General features: G+C 47.1%; 1 protein-coding gene across 4 annotated transcripts in view; it reads left to right on the forward strand.

Moving 5' to 3' along the window:
• The window catches only part of IFT122 (intraflagellar transport 122), a 72,692-nt gene that overhangs the window by 44,270 nt on the left and 12,867 nt on the right, over positions 1–15,555 (forward strand). For all 4 annotated transcript variants that reach the window (XR_007146774.1, XM_047832274.1, XM_047832260.1 and 1 more), the window contains 5 exons: positions 1,686–1,739; positions 5,100–5,261; positions 9,295–9,461; positions 12,474–12,645; positions 14,670–14,772. Coding sequence is in view for 3 of the 4 variants with exons in the window: in XM_047832274.1 (XP_047688230.1) it covers positions 1,686–1,739; positions 5,100–5,261; positions 9,295–9,461; positions 12,474–12,645; positions 14,670–14,772 (658 nt within the window). In the remaining variant the exon portion in view is untranslated. The remainder of the gene's footprint in view (positions 1–1,685; positions 1,740–5,099; positions 5,262–9,294; positions 9,462–12,473; positions 12,646–14,669; positions 14,773–15,555) is intronic.

Raw genomic sequence — 15,555 nt, forward strand, 5'->3', positions numbered from 1 at the left:
GTTAGGGTCGAGGAACTCTGAAGCAGATTTCTCAAGGTGGCAAATCCTAGAATCCTAGCAGAGCAGAACTAGAAAGACCTTGGAGAAGACATCGCTAGTTTGCCCCTTTCCATAAGGCAGACTTGGGAGCCTAGAGGCAAGAAAGAAGTTCAGGGGCCCCCAGCTGGAAAGTCTCAGAGCTAGGACTGAGACCTGGAATGCTCCCTCTTTCCTCTCTGCCCCTTTGTGGACATTCCAGGTTTTCCCCTTTCCTATGGTTTTAAGGAAGCCCTGATCCAGAAGAGAGCTTATAAGATCTCCAGTGAGGAACACAAGAACTCTTGGTGCTCCTTTGCTCATGTGATGCCTACTTTACCCTTTCAAAGAATTCCTCTTCAGGAATACCCATTTGCCAGGTTCCTACTCTGTGATACTCTTCTTAATCCTGCCTCCTGCCACTGCCCATGCTCAGACAGTGAATCTGTTTTCTCTAGAGTATCTAGTTCATGCTTGTATAGCTCCTAGCTCACAGAGATTTGATGATCTGTTTAATCTGCTTGCCTCTCCTTTTAGAGTATGGACCAGTGAAATGGGGAGGGGTACAGATCACATTCACCTCTGGATCCTCAGTCCCTGATAGGATGCGTAGCCCTGCAGGATGAAAAGATGAAGTCACATTGTGGTCATCTGCGAGGCAACCAGAGGCCAGATGACTTGATCATTTCCCCAAGTCTTTTTAGGATGGAGGGTGTCATGCAGCAAAGTAGAGGTTGCAAGTGGTCAGGGTGTTTCTTCCGCATTTCATATTCAAAGGACTCCTGGACCTGCTGTCTTATCTAGGTGTATCTCAGTCCATTTCAAATGGGACAGTGTAAAGCAGCACACCTGGGTAGAAATGTTAACAGCAAAGCCACCTGAAGATCAGCCTGACATGATGGGTCAGGTTCCTCTCTAAACCCCTTGCAGAATCAGAAGGCAGAAAAAAAAAATTACCTAACACCAATCTTCCTGAGGAAGGCTGCCTAGAAACTTCTAGCAACCTATGGGTTAAAGTCTCTGGGTTTACTGTGAGTGGAAGGCAAGAGCTACACTTTTAGGATTTATGTAAGAGTTTGCCTTCCAGGAACTTGGAGTGATTTATTCCCTAACGTCCCCCTCCCGTCTAGAAACCATTTTTATTCCTTCTTAACTTTCTCCTCCCACCCCCCCCCCTCCTCTGTGCCAGTACTGTGGGCTTTGGGTGCCCTGTGTTTATGCACAGTTGGTAAGCTTAGCTGTCTCCCACTTTCTGTCCCAGTCATCTAGACGCATAGCAGTGTCTCTTCAGTCAGTACACCTTCCCCACTCCCACTCCAATGCCACTGCCTCAGAGTATCAGACCGCCCTGTTCTTTTCTTTTGCATAGAGATTTCTCCAAGCAGGCACCATCACAGACTGCAGTATCATAGTTTTGTTTTAACTAATCCCAAAGTGATTGATGCAACCGAGACTTCTTTGCTGTTCTTTGTGTGGACTAATCCCAGGGATAAAGCCGTGCCTCACTGGGTGGTATAACCCTCCTGAACACATGGCGATTAATCAATGCTTGCTTCTTTTCCCTCGTTACTGGCTCACTTTCTAACGCTTGACTTCCCACCCCCAGCCAATCACCCACTTTTGAAGCCCAGAGGGCCGTTGATTTCATTCTTTTATCTCTTCCCCTGTAGGCCTTCACCAGAGTACAAGACCTCCGATATTTAGAGCTCATCAACAGCATTGAGGTAAATGACAAAATGTTCTTCCTTCTCAAGAAAGCACAGACTCGCAGTCAATGGCTTATAGGGAGCTATTCTAGCAGGCGAGAGCATTAAGGGCACACAAATAGAGCCTACTGGTGTCTGGGCATTTGGGCCACAGCTTTGGCCTGGGGGAAGAGAATGCTGTGGGGGCAGGGAGACAGCACACGGGAGCAAGGAATGCCACTTGTCACTTGGTAGTGGGGTAAGGCAGGTGGGTTCCTAATCTCTCTGAGCTTTGTTTTCTATCTGTGAAATGGGCTGTTTTCCCAGGGTTGCTAGGAGGATTAAATAGGTTCTTAGTAACTGGTTTTCATCCTTGTAGTGGTTGTTAGGTGGTTACCATCCTGTAGGGCTCAACAGTGTGCCAGTACAGGAGTCATTTTCCAAACGCACATGAGCTACGCCCCATCCACAGCAATGGGACCTGGGGAGGGAGCCATGTGTAGTGGGGTGGGCAAAAAAGGCTTGTTCTATGGGTTCCATTTGCTGGGTAGCAGTAGACAATACTCTTAATTCCTGTGACTGTCTGTAAAGAGGCGTACATATTTTTTCTCCTGAACAGATTTATTGTGAGGCTAGGGGAATGTGAGATACATTTGAATTCCCATATGGAAGTAGTGAGGAAATCAGCAAATGTCTTGTCCTTGTGATTCAGTTCAGCATAATAAACACCTGTCGTGGGCCAAGCCTTGTGTTGAGCCCAGTGGGCAAAGAGCTGAGTGGAAGAGAGGCCTGTGGGAGCTCACAGACTGCTAAGCCTAATGATAGTTGCCACTTGTTGAGTGCCTGCTCTGGGCCCCATGCACGATCAATGTGTATACTACAGCTGAGCCTTGAACAACACGGGTTTGAACTGCATGGGTTCACTTATATGTGGATTTTCTTTTCAGTAAATATAGTACACTAACTGTTAACGTATTTTCCTTATGATTTTCTTAATGACATTTTCTTTTCTCTAGCTTACTTTGCCATAAGAATATGGTATATAATACATGCAACCTATAAAGTATGTGTTAATTAACTATTTATGTTGTGAGTAAGGCATCCAGTCAACAGGAGACTATTTAACTGCTATTAGTAGTTAAAATTTGGAGAGTCAAAAATTATACCTCAGTTTTCAGCTGCGAGGGGGTCAGGGCCCTTAACACCCCTGTTGCTTAAGGGTCAGCTGCATTTTAAATCCTCACGGTGACTTAACGAAGCAGATATTGTTCTTATCCCTATTTGATAAATGATGAAACTAAGGCTCAGAAATCCTATGCCACATCCCCAAGGGTCCAGAGGCAAAAGCTTGGTTGGAATTCAAAGCCAGTTCTAATTCCCAAGCTCAAGCTACCTTTTTTTTCTTTTTTTTCTACATGTATTTATTTTTGAGAGACAGAGTGAGACAGTGCACGAATGGGGGAGGGGCAGAGAGCGAGAAGGAGACACAGAATCTGAAGCAGGATCCAGGCTCCGAGTAAACTGTCAGCACAGAGCCCTATGCGGGGCTCGAACCCATGAACCGTGAGATCATGACCTGAGCTGAAGTCAGACGCTCAACCAACTGAGCCACCCAGGTGCCCTTCACGCTATCTTTACCTGAGTTCCTGCTGCCATCTAAGTTGCTTCTGATGCACTGCCTCTATAACCCCTACCCCAGCACTGTCTTAAGGAGCTTACTTACCTGCATGGTAAAGGGTTTGTTCAGAGCCATCTACTTGAAATTCCCAGTACTGCTTACTATAGGGGCTGGCATTTGGGAATCCACTGGTCTGGATCTAGAGGCCTTAACATGAAACCATGGAATATGTTCTTTATGCAAAGGTAACTGACTTCTGTGAGGACCACCTCTCGCCATTTATCATATCTTACTGCTTCTTCTAGTGTGCTATGAGGAGCTGGGCAGTTGGTTAAACTTGTAAGAATTGCCTCTTGGAAAAAAAAAAAAAAGAATTGCCTCTTGAAAAAGAGTAAATTGCCTTCAAGCGTTGAGCCATTTGGGCTGCTCTGAAGCCTTAGTAGCTTGCTTCTAGGCATTCGGCATCATTCCAGAGAACTGAGTTCCATGCTAGGCTCCTTTGGGATAGGGGAGATGTAACTATACTGATAACAGGAGGAAGAGAATCTGCCCATATGGCTACGTACATACGGAATAGATGTAAATCATTTTTTATTGATCATGGTGATATTCTGTGGCCTAGGCCTAAATTCCATGCCTAGTAAGACCTATTTTTTTAATCTTACTGCAAGATTTTGATTCACTCCATACAGTTAGTAGTTAGTTTATTTGATTAATTAGCCTAAACTACACATAGTGTAGCTAAATTTATTTTTCAATTTTGGGTATGGGTTTTTGTTTTTGTTTTTGTTTTTTTTTTTGGTTTTTAAAAATTCTTTCTGTCAGTGGGGAAGCATGCATGTTGCCTCCAGCTGTTAAAACTTTCACCAGCTTGTCTGGGAGTTTGATTCAATGTCTCATCTTCCCCCACTGTGATACACTTGCTAGAAAACAAGCAAAAGGAAACTGCTGGGGATGAGACTTTGGGTGCTATGGAGTGTTTACAAATACTTGAGCTGTAGACTAATGAATGTTCCCTAACACCAGAGGAAGGAATATGTCAGTTATTCTCTTCATCCTCAGTGCTGCTCGTCTGTGTGTGTGCCTGTGCAGGTATGTTGTTGGGGACTGTCACATGTTTCTGAAGGTGGTATTATGTGGTACAAAGAGCATCTGGAGTCAGACAGACTGAGTCCAAATGCCAGTTCTCTATGACCCTGACCTGCTCCTCTTCTGAATCTCAGCTTCTCTCAGTGGTACCACTTACCTGTGGGTCCTGTCAGCACCTAGCAGATGCTCAGCATGTGGCATTACTTGCCTTCTCTTTAGAGACAGGGACATATTAAGACTCATTATCCCATTTTATTGTCTCCTTGTGAAGAGACCCTAAGCTTTCTCCTTGTCTGCATCATCATGAGTCACAGCTCAGCCAAACCAGGCCTGAGGACTTGGGAGATCCTGAGAGCTTGGGGGCCACCAAAGAGTGGGTAATACACACCATCCTAACTAGCCAGTTGTTTCCTTGGAAGATTATACAAGAAAGCAGCCCTGAGGAATTTCCATTAAACAAACAAAAGTTTGAATTACTTTTGATCTTCACTCATCTGGGGGAAAAAATCTGCTTTTGTTGTCAAGCATTCCCACCAGAAACCTAGGGGAGAGACACAACAGCCCAGGAGCCAAGTGGAGGTTCCAGTAGAAAAGCCCAGGGGCTTAACTTGAAATAGCAACATCTAACCTTTGTAAAGGCTGCTTCCTGCCATGGCTGCAGAGGCTATTTCCTGTGCTTCTAATTTTTCCAGGAGAGGAAGAAGCGGGGAGAGACCAACAATGACCTGTTTCTGGCAGATGTGTTTTCCTACCAAGGGAAGTTCCACGAAGCTGCCAAACTGTACAAGAGGAGTGGGCACGAGAACCTCGCACTCGAAATGTATACCGACCTTCGCATGTTTGAGTATGCCAAGGTAATCCAGCCACATCCTGGGCCCAAGCTGCCATGTGGAACCCACCAGTGTTCTGCCACCGTGGTGCCCAAGTTGTTTACCCTAAGATATGTTATAGATGGAAAATAGCAACTGCCTTATTAGAAAGGGTTTGGGCAAATTGGCAAAGGAACCATCAATGACCACTGGTTCAGGCTGACCTAAAACTGACCTTTCAGGCTGACATCAAAGGGACAAGAGTATGACAGTTCAAACCTTTGTCAGTCCCAGAGCTGGCTGGACTGTGAGTCTGAACCAACATGTCCCTTCATTAAGTGTTCAGGGTTCAGGGTTTCAGGTCTTTCTCCCACAAATTCTCTTAAACTGTTGTAGAAGCCACCGAGAACCCACATCCTCAGACATGAGCTGGTTCTACCATTTTCATACAGGACGATATGGTTCACTTCAGCCAAGATTTCCTAAGTGTCTGCTCTCAGATTGCTACCAGGCTTCGCACTAGGCCTTGGAGACACCATGACAGAGTCCCTGCCCTCCAGTACAGTGTGCCTCCTCTCACCCCAAGGATGTATCTGTAAGGGTGATGGTGGAGATTTCCTCTTGCGTTTGTAGATCCTCTGTTTTGGTTAGTCTCCAGTCGGTCTGGGTACATGACAGGGGTCTTCCCAGAGCAGGCTCCTGATGGTTTGTGTGAGAACGAGTCCCACTGGGGAGGCCAGGCCATCAAGACATTTGTAGTTCAGCCTAATGCAAGGTGAAAAGAGCCTTGGGTGCATCGAGCAATGAGGCTCTTCCTTCCGCAGAGATGCTTTTGTTAACCTGCCTTTCCTGGTACTGTCAAAAGACACTTCAGAATGTTATTAAGTGAGTCATCAGCTACAACCAATTAGTGGCTATTAATGGTAATTATCTAGCTCACAAGTTCAAGATGGAAAATCCTCCCCATTTTTTTCCTCCTTTGCTGTTCCCAAAGATGGCTATGCTCTTTTATCTTCCACCTGTGAGATCCTGGGGCTGAAGGTTGCATCTCAGTCACTAGGATGTGGCTCAGGGGTTTCTGGTCATCAATATATGAATGAGCACCTGGGTCCCAGCCTGTCTCTTCACCTTGGTGCTCCCTTTACCCCATCCGTCAGATCGGAGTGCTTGAGGTTCCCCCACTTTGCCCTCTTCCACTCTTTTACCCTTTCCTTATACTCCCACCATGTACATATGATTGAACACCACATTCATACTGAGAACAGCTAAATCAGTGCATCATTTTCTAGGGATAACAACATAACCTGAGGACAAAACCTTAACTAAAGGATTAAATGCGCCTAGGAGTGGAATTTAGGCATTAGGAACAATGGGGTGTGGTTGTTCTTCAGAGCCAGCAGCCTCTCCTGGAACCTCTGAAACCTCCTAGTCAGCAGCCCTGGTGCTCGCCTTGGCATCTGCAGAGCTGGAGAAAGTCCTAGTCCTTCCTCTGGGTGACCTGGGGAAAGCCTCTTCACTTCATTGAGCCTTCATTTTCTTCTCAGAGGTTAACATAGCTACAGCTCAGCTCAGTTCTCAGAATTGCACAAAATAATGTATGAGGAAGCCCTTTGTAAAGACCAAACTATAGAAAGGCTGGGAACATATGAGGAGCCTAGCATGAGCACAGACTGGCTGTTCTTTAGGCCTCTCCCCGGCCAGCCCCACTCCTCGCCCTGCGCTGAGGCCCCTCCTCACACCTCGGCTGGGCTTTGGCACCACAGTCTCCCATCCAGAAATGCAGCCCACTTACACACTCCATCTGGTCTGCCTCTCTATGAAGGTAAATATTCTGGGGGTTGTTTTGGTTTTAGTGTTTGATCGCAATTCCAAGTAAGTTGGTTCTGTTTCAATCCCCACCCCCCAGTAGTCTGACTTTGAGGAAATGTGTATGTACACATTATGTTGGGGGGGGGGGCGGAATACAGTGCTTATTAACATGGCATGTTTTTGTTTACTTGAAAATTGCTTCCCAAGATTCAATCTGGTTTTTGGAAAATTTTTAAATTACATTCCCATGTACAAATAAATTGTATGCTTTCCGGATAAGTGACATGTTTATATGGTGATAAAGGGAATTATAATGCTCTTAACTCTTATATAGTATGTCCTTATCAAAATCACCAAGCATGGGAACACTGTTTAGTCTCATTCATCACTCAGCACAGTCTCTTTCTGTCCACTCCAGGACACAGTCTTTGCCATGGCCCCAGATAACATGTAAATTAGCTTCATGGAACCAAAGAACCTTTGAAAACTGAGTTTGCTGGGCCTTGAAGGAACCATTTCGACTCAGCTTCAGTTATGTCAGAGCTTCTGGAGCTGGGCTGTTGGGCTAGAGGTGGCTGCTTCAAGCATGTGAGCTGTGTGCCTGGCTGGTCTCCTTGTTGATGATCCAAATTTATGGCTTGCTCGTGGCTTCTGACCCTTCTCACTGTAGTCGCCCTGAGTCCACTGAGCACTCACTTTTAAGGATATTTTTGTTCTCTTAGGATGCCTGTTTTCTCCAGTTGCTAACTTCATCTAACCAACCAGGTTAGCAGAATTTCTGACTTTGCACTGGCATAAAGGGTATGCATTGTAAAGGCTGTGTGTGTAACGGCCCAAACTAGGCATCTTCAGATAGTCAGTGATTGTTTCCAAGTTTCTTTCTCTGTGTGAACTCCAGAGAGACCAGGTGCCAGCAAGATGGGCCTGTATTTTATTGGATTTCCAGCATCAGAGTAAATGATGCCCTTTCCTCCCCTTACAACAGTTGGTTGTCTTAGGCCAATCTAATGTATTATTTTAGGGGCTACACAATTACCCTGAAAGCAAATGGAAAAAAAGGAGAGCTAATTGTTCAAGTGGGTTTTTAGCATACATCGACTGTACTTTCCTGACAAATGAGTGCTAATCATGGGAAAAGGAGTGCTTTTTTTATACTTTATGAGGTTGACACAGCGCACTCTCTGCAGGCTACATTATTCCTAAGACAAACCGCTTCTTACTAGTAATGCAGATCTGCTTCTAAGCGCTTTTAATTTCCCTTTTTGAAAAGCCCCACCTTTAAAAATGTCAGCACCAAAGCTTCTCAACTATGGCAAACTCCCATGCATGTATTTGGGGTAACTATATCCTGAAAAGAGGTGATTTTCTGAGGCCTTTTCTCATGCATTCCAGGGCCAACCCAGGGAAGCTGGGCATAGAGCTTCAGAGGCCTCCTGTTGTGGTGGAAGGACATCTCTTCCTTCCTGGATTCTCTCTAGGCCTCTTCCCCGACCCCACCCTACCATGGCCTCCTGCTGTTCCTCTCCCTACAGACCTGATATCCAGAACAGAGTGTTCTCTGCCCTAGCCACGTAACTGAGGAAAAAGCCAATGGGATGATACCCTAAGTTCAGGCAACAGAGTGTGAACAGAATCAGAAAACAGATGGAAACAGTACTTCCAGTGTGGTATGGTAGTTGAGGAGAGGGCGGGCTCCCCTAGAACTCTGTACATCATTTTGTCCATTTAAGTTTATGGGACTACGTCCTTAGCCTCACTCTGAGGCACATGGTATCATCCCTATTACCTGAATAAAGATCCTAGATCTGAATATTTGAAATTAGGCAACCAGGTTGTGGAATCACATATAGGAATAGTCACACAAATAGCCAACTCTATACGAGAAAGAGGCAGAGCTACCTGATCACAAAACCCCAGCACTGCAGAGTTTGTGTATAGTACTCGAGAGAGTCTGGAAAGTCTTGTTTAACTGAAAGACAAATGTCTGTTAGTGGGAGGGGCAGGAAACATGGAGGGCTACAGTCCTTGACACTGTTCCGGTACCCCCAAGGAGCACCTGTGGAGCAGCCTGTGAGCACTCCTCCCTGACACCTGGGACTGCCCCCACCCCCCTCCTAGTCAGCCATGCAGGGATGGGCTCACGCCTGCATCCTGATTGCCTACTTCAGCCAAACAGAGCCCTTCCTTGCTCCAGCTTTCGGCAGCCTGACGTAATGCTGGCAGCAGGAAGTTCTAATCCGGAGTGTTTTTGTTTGTTGTGCTTCCTCAGGATTTCCTTGAATCTGGAGACCCCAAAGAAACAAAGATGCTAATCACCAAACAGGCTGACTGGGCTAGAAATATCAACGAGCCTAAAGCTGCGGTGGAGATGTACATCTCAGCGGGAGAGCATGTCAAGGCCATAGAGATCAGCGGCGACCATGGCTGGGTTGACACGTGGGTTTTCAGTCCCTGCCCCAAGAAGCATTTGGCAGCATGTCATGTCATGTCAGCTCTTGGTTTTGACTGACAAGGGAAAAAATAGTGTTTCTCTAAATATACAATCCAAATGTTATAGTGACTGGGTTTGGGGGAGACACAGAGATTGAACAAGGCAGGCACTGCCTTTGAGGAGCTTAGTGAGTCCCTGGGGAAAGGGTCGGGGGTGGGGGAAAAGTAGGGGGAGATACCCAGGCATTAGAGCTGCCATTGGCTGAGCCTCCCTAGGAGTCAGGCACTGCAGTATCTTGCAGGCATTTGATTCTCTCCCGTACCCAAAGCTGTGGTGTTTCCATGAGGAAACCAAGGCTCAAGGACCAAGTGATCACGTGAGGCAAAACAGCTGGCAAACAGTGGAGCTGAGCTTCAAACTGACCTGGCTGATTTCAGTGCTCCTAACATGTGTAATGGTAGGAACTAAAAAATAACAAGAACAGATCTAAGCACATCAGGGAAGGAGACATGAATTCTCAGGGGAAGAACTGTGGCCATCTTCTCCTAGGAGGTGGTCTTTGCATGAAGGGCCTTGATAAATTTTAAGAGGTAGAGGTGGTAGGAAGGGGAAGGGTATGAGGCCAAAAGAACATCACAAACCAGGAGTCAGCTGAGATTGGAATACACAAGTGGGGGCAAGAGGGTGATAGACAACTGGCTGCAGGCAGGGGGATCTGGGCTGGCCACCTCGGGAGGGCCTCAGGCGCTAAGCTGAGGCATTGAGATTTGTCAGTAGGAGTAAGAACCCTGGTCATGGCTGTGCTGCTGGAAGCTCACTCAGGCAGTGGGTGTAGAATGGAGGGAAAATGAGAGGGAGGCAGGCCAGACAAATGGCCAGTGCAGTTAGTTACCAGAGAGAAGTAAGGTGGCTGCAGGAATGAAAGAGACGTGGAGGAGCCACAGCTGACAGGACCCAGCTGGATGTGGACTTGAGGCTGGTCCGGCAAGGGAGTTGAAGACCGATTTGAACTCTGGGCCTGATGGTCAGTAATGCCATTTTCCAAGGTAGAAAACAGAAGAGGAGTAAGAGTGGGGTGGGGCCACCCAGAGAGAGGATGGATTCAGTCTTGAGAATCTTAGAGCATCAGACCTCCAGGGGATGGCTTTCTTCTCCCTCAGTCAGGGAAAGTAGGCTTCACACTCGTGTGTGTGTGTGTGTGTGTGTGTGTGTGTGTATGTGTGTGTATGTGTGTACAGGTGCACATTGCCATATCTGGCAAAGAACAGGTGAGGGAGTGGCTCCTGAGGGTGGCTCAGTCTGAGCCCTAAAGGCTTTTGGTTATTCTGAAAGCCATATTGTTGTCCAGTAGTGGCCTAGGCAGGACCTGAGGAAGGAGAGGGCTGGTTAATGATTATGTCACCTCCTTGAACTCCACCATGTAGTTTGCGTGTATGCCCCTCACAAAGGGACTTTGGTGGATGACCTACCATCCCATCTTTCTCTTGTGCAAGAATACAGTTTCTTGGAGACAGAGGCAACAGATCTTGCCCCCCAAATTATTCTTTTCACAGAAGGAATGTTACAGGAGAAAGCCAGGAAGATTTGTGGCCCTGCTCTCCCCTCTGGTTTTTCATGTCACTTTCGTTTGCAACTGACATGTATCAGGTTACCCTGGAGATACCTAACTAGTTCGGGAAAGAGATATTTAAGCATGTTCCCTCTTTTTCCAGGTCTGGCTGTAAAAGGTGCCTCTTCTCCAGGGACATTTGGTTTGATGGGTGGGGCTGGGGGCCTCTTAGGGGTTGGCTGTGCCACCTTTCTCCACTGAGAAGTGTTATTTTTAGATGCCATTATTATTCTAAGTACAGATTGACAGGCCTCCCTGAGCTTGCCTGTCTATGAGACAGGGATCTGTTACAGCTGCTTCCCCTTCTTTTCTCACAAAGAGAAAGCTGGGTAGAACCCCTTTCCTCTGAGAGAGCTGGTTTTACTCCAAATCCCGCCTGACCAGAAAGAACAAGCACATTCCATCCAGCCTTCCTGCCCCATGAGTAGTGGTGGCGGGAGGGGGTGGGGGGGAAGTGCAGTTACCCACTGGGAAGAAGTGGTGGCCAGTGATCCCTGTGTCCCCTCACCTGTGGTCAGCACCTTGGCCAGCAAGAGAGGCACAGCCAAGATTTCCTGGGGGTCTTTCTTCCAGAGCCCCACACATGCCTCTTCCTTTGAGGTTCTATCAGCTGAAGAATTCTCATGCCTCTGCCTCTACTTTCCTAGGAGAATTCCTGAAAAGGTGGTAGAAAGAACATTCTCCCACTTCATGGCTTCAAAGTCTTGAGCACCCTGCTTCATCTTCCACGTAGCTTTTAATCTCATCTGTAAAATGAGAATTATAGTACCACTTCTTAGGGCGGTGAAGATTCAATGAGATCACACATGGGAAAGCTCATGGCACTATGCCTGGTACCAGTAGGTGATTAGTAGATGTTTGTTTCTATCCCCAGATCCTGCTGTATAGATAGTGACTCTGTGAAAGGCACACAAGGTTGGGGACAATGGTGTCCTTTAGCAGGTGACTTCTCCCAGTCACTGGGCAACGTTTCTGGATTATGTATTCACTCATTTAATAACCACCCATCAGGGGCGCCTGGGTGGCACAGTCGGTTAAGCGTCCGACTTCAGCCAGGTCACGATCTCGCGGTCCGTGAGTTCGAGCCCCGCGTCAGGCTCTGGGCCGATGGCTCAGAGCCTGGAGCCTGTTTCTGATTCTGTGTTTCCCTCTCTCTCTGCCCCTCCCCCGTTCATGCTCTGTCTCTCTCTGTCCCAAAAATAAATAAACGTTGAAAAAAAAAATTAAAAAAAAAAAAAATAACCACCCATCAGACACCAGGGGCCATGGCACCATATTGATCACTGGGGACATCAACATGAGTCGACATGCAGCTCACCCTCAAGAAGACCCAAAAGCTAATGCTGCTTCCTTCGATCAGGCTCCTTTTACAGGAGTCCATCTTCTCCCTGTGCTTTCATCTCTCCAGGTTAATCGACATTGCCCGTAGACTGGACAAGGCTGAACGGGAGCCCCTGCTGATGTGTGCTCATTACTTCAAGAAGCTGGATAACCCTGGTTATGCTGCTGAGACCTATCTGAAGATTGGCGACCTGAAGTCCTTGGTTCAGCTGCACGTGGAGACCCAGCGCTGGGACGAGGTGAGGGTAGAGCCTGTGTAATGGGTCAGGGGGCCCCACCTGACCATAGTCAGTTTTTTGGGGTTTGTATGGGGAGCAGCTGCCCCTCATCATGGGAATGAACATTGGCCTGGCAATCAGGAGACTAAGCCTTGAATTTTCTGAGCCAGAATGTCTTAGAGGCCCTTTCAGTATGAGCTTTCCATTTATTTGCTCATTCAATCATTCATTCAGAAAATCTTTTTTTTTTTAATTTTTTAATGTTTATTTTTGAGAGAGAGAGAGAGAGAGAGAGAGCGAGAGAGAGCTTGAGCAAGGGAGGGGTAGAGAGAAAGGGAGACTCAGAATCTGAAGCAGGCTCCAGGCTCTGAGCTGTCAGCATAGAGCCCGATGTGGAACTTGAACCCATGAAGCCTGAGATCATGATCTGAGCCAAAGTCGGAAGCTTAACTGACTGAGCCACCCAGACGCCCCATTCAGAAAATCTTCATGCATTGCTGGCTTTGTGCCAGCCCTGTAGTACACACTGTGGACATGAGAGTTAACAGCCCTCACTGTCTGCTGTTGGTCTGAACTGCTTTTGACCAACGCCACATACTGATGGATCTCTGACACATGTGTAACATTCAAAACCTGCTGGGTGCCTTTTGACAGAAAATGCCACCCATACTCTCCATGTGCAAGCTGCCAGAGCTTTTTCATGGGCAGCTCCTTCTCCTCCGCTCTTTCCTGACCTGGACATCTCTGGCATGAGGGGTGGGTGTGAAGAATTAGCCAGGCCAGTGGGAAAGATGGCTAGGGCCGGGCTGGCAGTAGCAGCTGATGTGCTGCCCACTCTGTGGCTTGACTCCCACCCTCTAGCTCACTGGCTACCTGTGCCCTGGATTGAAATTCATTCCCAAGAGGATCAGAGGCTGCACCTATGGTCCTGGCTCTACCCCACCCACCCATGCACCCACCCACTGAGGTCTAGTTTACAGAGCCATAGCAAGACCTTTTCTGAGTAAAGTTATCTGACTCTCGTCTGCCTTATAAATGGCTCCATTTGTTGAGGTGACAAGGTTACTGATGAGAAGAGGTGGGGCCAAGGACAGGCAACAATGGCTTCTCAAGATAAATTTATTAGGAGATTTCTTTAGCAGCATATATTACAGCATTTTAGAACCATAAAGTCCTGGGGCACCGGGCTGGTTTGGTCCACAGAGCTTGTGACTACTGATCTTGGGGTTGTGAGTTTGAGCCCCATGTAGGGTTCAGAGATTACTTAGAAAAAAAATTAATAGGGGCACCATTCGGTTAAGTGTCCGACTCTTGATCTCAGCTCAGGTCTTAACCTTTGGGTCATGAGTTCAAGCCCTGCGTTGGGCTCTGCACTGGGTCTGAAGCCTAGATAGATAGATAGATAGATAGATAGATAGATAGATAGATAGATAGAATCATGAAAGAAAGAAAGAAAGAAAGAAAGAAAGAAAGAAAGAAAGAAAGAAAACGAATGAACCACTCAGTCCTAACTGTGCATCAGGCAAACTTTCTCCCTGTTGCCACATACTGTCCCCCATGACTCATTTCTAGTTCTCCTGGCCTGACAGGTGGTTCTGGGGCTTAGATAAAGCAGTCACTGGGTCCTATACAGCACCAAGTCCACAGTCATCTTTGACAGCTAATAAGCAGTGATGATGATAATGTCAATTCTGTTTCCTTAGGTGTCGCCTGCAATTAAAAGAAATCTGTTTGCAGCCCTACAGGAGCCCACGCAAATCCTTAAAATAAAATGTTTCCGATTCTGTGCCGCTTCTGTGGTCCAGAAACAGACTGTGTTGTTATTGAATCCAGTCGCTTGCATATTGCTGTTAATTGCCTTTTGTTTTCAAAGAGCTGATTTGTTTTTGCGTTTCTGGGGGTGGTGGTAGGGGGAGGCACTCTCCCCCTCTGAGTTGTCAGGCTGGCAAAATATGACATATTCCTAATGGATTCAGCCAAGTGCCATGTTTTCATGGGGGCTGTCGGGGCTGCTTTATTAAGAATGCATTTGCTCCTTCCTCCAGGCCTTTGCTTTGGGCGAGAAGCATCCTGAGTTTAAGGATGACATCTATGTGCCCTACGCTCAGTGGCTAGCAGAGAACGATCGTTTTGAGGAATCCCAGAAAGGTAGGCCACACAGACTGCCACCTTGCAGAAGGGGCAGGAGACGGCACTGCCAAGGTGTACATTTCAGAAAGGCTACCAAGCCCCTCCCATTGTGGGCTTGATGATGGATGACTTCATCCTGGGGATATGACATGTTTCATGGTGAAAGACTGGGGAGCAGTGGAAAGAACATGGGCTTTGAAGTTGGACACACCTGGGTCCATCACTCACTTGCTTCCGGACGTTAGACAGGTCCTGTCTCTTCTCTGAGCAAAGCACTGTGCATTCAAATATAGCTTCCCACTCAATCCTCACGACAGCCCTATAATGTAGCTACTGTTTCCTAGATGAGAAAACAGGTTGGAAGAGGTAAAGGGATTTGCCTGAAGTCCCACAGCAAGGAAGTGGCAGAGAGGGAATTTGAGCCAGGCTGGTGTGGGGACAAAATGTGAGGACTCCCACAGAATGTCTGGCATGGTCTCACCTGCCACTTTCCTCTACCGCAAATAGGAATTTGGGTTCTGTTTCTGGCTCAGATAAATGGGGTGACCTCTGCTCTTTCCATTGGTAAAGTGGACTGTACTCCAGGTATGGCAGTATCTGAGATAGGAGTGAAAGGAAGCACAGAGCTTTAATTGGTGGTAATAATTTTAAAATGTGACTTCCTTCTCTGTGTCAGGCACTGGTTAGGCGCTTAACTATATAACCCTGAACCTTGCCAGCAGCCCTGCAGAGACACCAAGGCTAACTGTGCCCTGCAAAGTCAGAAAGCCATGGTTGGACCAGGATCTGGCCGTCTGGGAA

Source organism: Prionailurus viverrinus, chromosome A2 (assembly GCF_022837055.1).
Source record: "Prionailurus viverrinus isolate Anna chromosome A2, UM_Priviv_1.0, whole genome shotgun sequence".
NCBI lineage: Eukaryota > Metazoa > Chordata > Mammalia > Carnivora > Felidae > Prionailurus > Prionailurus viverrinus.